We start from the raw sequence: 3,059 nt of genomic DNA, 5'->3' as shown, positions 1-3,059 counted from the left end.
TTGAGAGGAGGCTTCCAGGCCTCTTGAGAGGAGGCTTCTGAGCCTCTTGAGAGGAGGCTTCCGAGCCTCTTGAGAGGAGGCTTCCAGAGCCTCTTGAGAGGAGGCTTGAGGCCTCTTGAAAGGAGGCTTCTGAGGCCTCTTGAAAGGAGGCTTCTGAGCCTCTTGAACGGAGGCCTGCGAGCCTCTTAAAAGGAGGCTTCTGACCCTCTTGAAAGGAGGCTTTCGAGCCTCTTGGAAGGAGGCTTCCGAGCCTCTTGAAAGGAGGCTTCCGAGCCTCTTGAAAGGAGGCTTCCGAGCCTCTTTAAAGGAGGTTTTCGGGCCTCTTGAAGGAGGCATCCGGGCTTCTACAAAGGAGGCTTCCGGGCCTTTTGAAAGGAGTCTTCCAAGCTGCTTGGATGGATGCTTTCGAGAAGCGTAGAAGGATGCTTACAACCCTTTGCAACGAAGCAACTGAGCGTTTCGGAAAAAAAAGCCTTCATGTCTCTCGTGTAGACTACAAATTTTAGTTCAAAAGCATATTCTTAACAAATCATTCGACATTTCGTTTTGATCAGGTAGATTGCATAAAAGATTTTTGAAATTTGTTCATTCGTCGTTCTGGTGATCTTTAGTACTACAGTCGTGCATCCACTGTGCTCGTTATGAAGGGTAGGATTCAAAAGTCTTCGAGTTACTAATTGTCATGCATATTATGTACAAGACAAAATTATGAATTAAAAAATAATACAACTATCAAAACTTTATCAATAAGTTTTGATTAAAATTGTAATACATCCGCCATTATGCACTTTTGAGCGAGGTACCCCCTGGGGTCGGCGAAGGTACCCCCAGGGGTACATGTACCCCAGGTTGAGAACCGCTGTACTACCAGAACGTCGGCGGGATCAATAGTTCTCTTGCCGATTATTATTTGGCCCATTTGGCTGGCTGGCTCAACAATAATACCACCGTAAATCAACTCTTCGACGAACCATACTGCGTTTATCGGTAAGATAGGTCATCTTCTAACAGTAACAAAAGCACTGGAGGGGGTGTTCTGTTAGCCGTTCGCTCCTGCTTCAAATCTTGCTTAGTGAGTCCTCCTGGAAACTCGTCGGTTGAGCAATTGTGGGTCGCTGTAACTACTGCTGATGCCGTTCTCTTCATCTGCGTTCTTTACATCGCTCCCGATCGAATCAATGATGCGGAGTTGATCGACAGTCACCTCGCTTCGCTTAACTGGGTGGTCTCGCAATTAGGTCTAAGGGACAAAATTATTTTCCTCGGTGCCTTCAACTTGAGCACAATCAATTGGCAGCGCCATAAATCGGGATTTCTCTTCCCGATTGCTCGAGATCCCTGATCGGCCAGACGTCTCGTTTGCTTCTTGACGCGTATAGCACAGCTGGACTGAACCAGAAGAATGATGTGGAAAATGAAAACAACCGAATACTTGACCTGCTTTTCATCAGCAATGAACTCCGCGGGAGCTGTTCGGTTATGCAGGCCTCACCATCCTCCCGTCCAGATGCAACTCAAGATAAAACCGCTTCATAACTTCCACGAGCCGTCTGAAAGCCAATTTTAACGGGATGAATGCCTTTCTTGCTCAAGTTGACTGAAACGGCTCTCAACCTAGCTGTTTCGACCACTAGGAATGTTCGCAGTCTTCCTGCCGCTAGGCAGCCATTGGTCATCACAAACGATGCAATAATAGCTGCCAGTAAGAAGTTGAAATCCTCCACGGGATGTGGCCCAGACGGTATCCCATCGCTTGTCAGACCACTTACTGCAGTATTCAACCTCTCGCTGACTTCCGGGGTGTTTCCGGTGTGCTGGAAGCAGTCATATGTATTTCCAGTTTTCAAAAAGGGCTGCAAGAGGACCGTATCAAACTACCGGGAAATAGCTGCGCTGTGCGCCGTTTCCAAGCTATTTGAGTTGATTGTTCTTGGCGAATTGACTTCAAGTTACGCCCATTACATTTCAAACGACCAACACGGGTTTATGCCCAAACGTTCAACGACCACTAACCTGGCGTGCTTCACTTCCTTTGTAATAAGACAAATAGAGAATGGCCATCAGGTGGATGCAATCTATACAGATCTTTCTGCTGCATTCGACAAAATGAATCACTAGATTGCCATAGCAAAATTATAAAAAATTAGGCTTAAATAACGCTCTGCTCAGCTGGTTTCAATCCTATTTATCAGGTCGCAGTATGGCGGTGAAAATTAGAGATCACATTTCCCCACCGTTTGTAGTCCGATCCGGCGTTCCACAGGGTAGTCATTTTGGACCGTTTCTGTTTCTGCTTTATATGAATGACGTCAACTTTGTTTTGAAATGTCTAAAGTTATCGTACGCCGACGACTTGAAACTGTATTATTGTATCAAGCAAACTCAAGACGCAATGTTTCTGCAACAACGGTTTGAATCCTTTGCAGAATGGTGCCATATCAACCGAATGACGCTCAATGTCGCTAAATGCTCGGTCATATCTTTTGGACGAAAACACTCTCTTCTCCAGGCACGGCAAATTCTGGGTAAAGCGTACCATTGGTACTTCGCGTACCTGAAGGAATAAAATAGACCCCATCTCGCGGTCCTTAGCCTCTTACCCAGAAACTCCTATCCCTACCTCCCCGTGGTGCTGGCCGGGATACGAGCAACCTTAGGGAAGATCGGGTAACCAACCCCGGTGGGAACTATGGTCGTATGCTGACAGGGAAGGGGGGTTTGCTCCTCTCCGGAGGTGCAAATCTTATTGAGCGTCTGTTCTCCATGTTAAGGGGCGGCTGATCATCGTCCGAGTGCCAGCGAAGGACTCTAAGTGAAACTGTGCACCATGGTCCACCGGAAATAAGGAAGAATGGTCCTCCGGAAATTTAGGGGGTTTGGTGTTAGGCCCTGCAAGCCAGCCAAAAAAAAACTCACGCAACGAACAATCAACGAGAGAGTACGGACCGGAACCATCGGCGAAGACCACTGCGACGAAAAGGGACTAGCGATTGGAAGCTCGGTTCGTGGAACTGCAAATCTCTCAACTTCATCGGGAGCACACGCATACTCGCCGATGT

At 47.4% G+C, this 3,059-nt stretch overlaps 1 protein-coding gene across 1 annotated transcript; it reads left to right on the top strand.

The window, feature by feature from the left end:
- The first annotated feature begins 1,575 nt into the window (after positions 1-1,575).
- On the top strand, positions 1,576-2,118 carry LOC134206076 (uncharacterized). Its single transcript, XM_062681759.1, has one exon. It carries the CDS (start codon positions 1,576-1,578, stop codon positions 2,116-2,118), a length of 543 nt encoding a protein of 180 aa, XP_062537743.1.
- The last annotated feature ends 941 nt before the right edge of the window (positions 2,119-3,059 follow it).

This window comes from Armigeres subalbatus, chromosome 1, assembly GCF_024139115.2.
Source record: "Armigeres subalbatus isolate Guangzhou_Male chromosome 1, GZ_Asu_2, whole genome shotgun sequence".
NCBI lineage: Eukaryota > Metazoa > Arthropoda > Insecta > Diptera > Culicidae > Armigeres > Armigeres subalbatus.
The sequence above is the reverse complement of the archived record's forward strand: the minus strand, read 5'-3'. Positions and strand labels throughout refer to the sequence as shown.

Coding starts and splice junctions, on each gene's coding strand:
- LOC134206076 (XM_062681759.1), top strand. CDS start 1,576: ATGCCTTTCTTGCTCAAGTTGACTGAAACGGCTCTCAACCTAGCTGTT.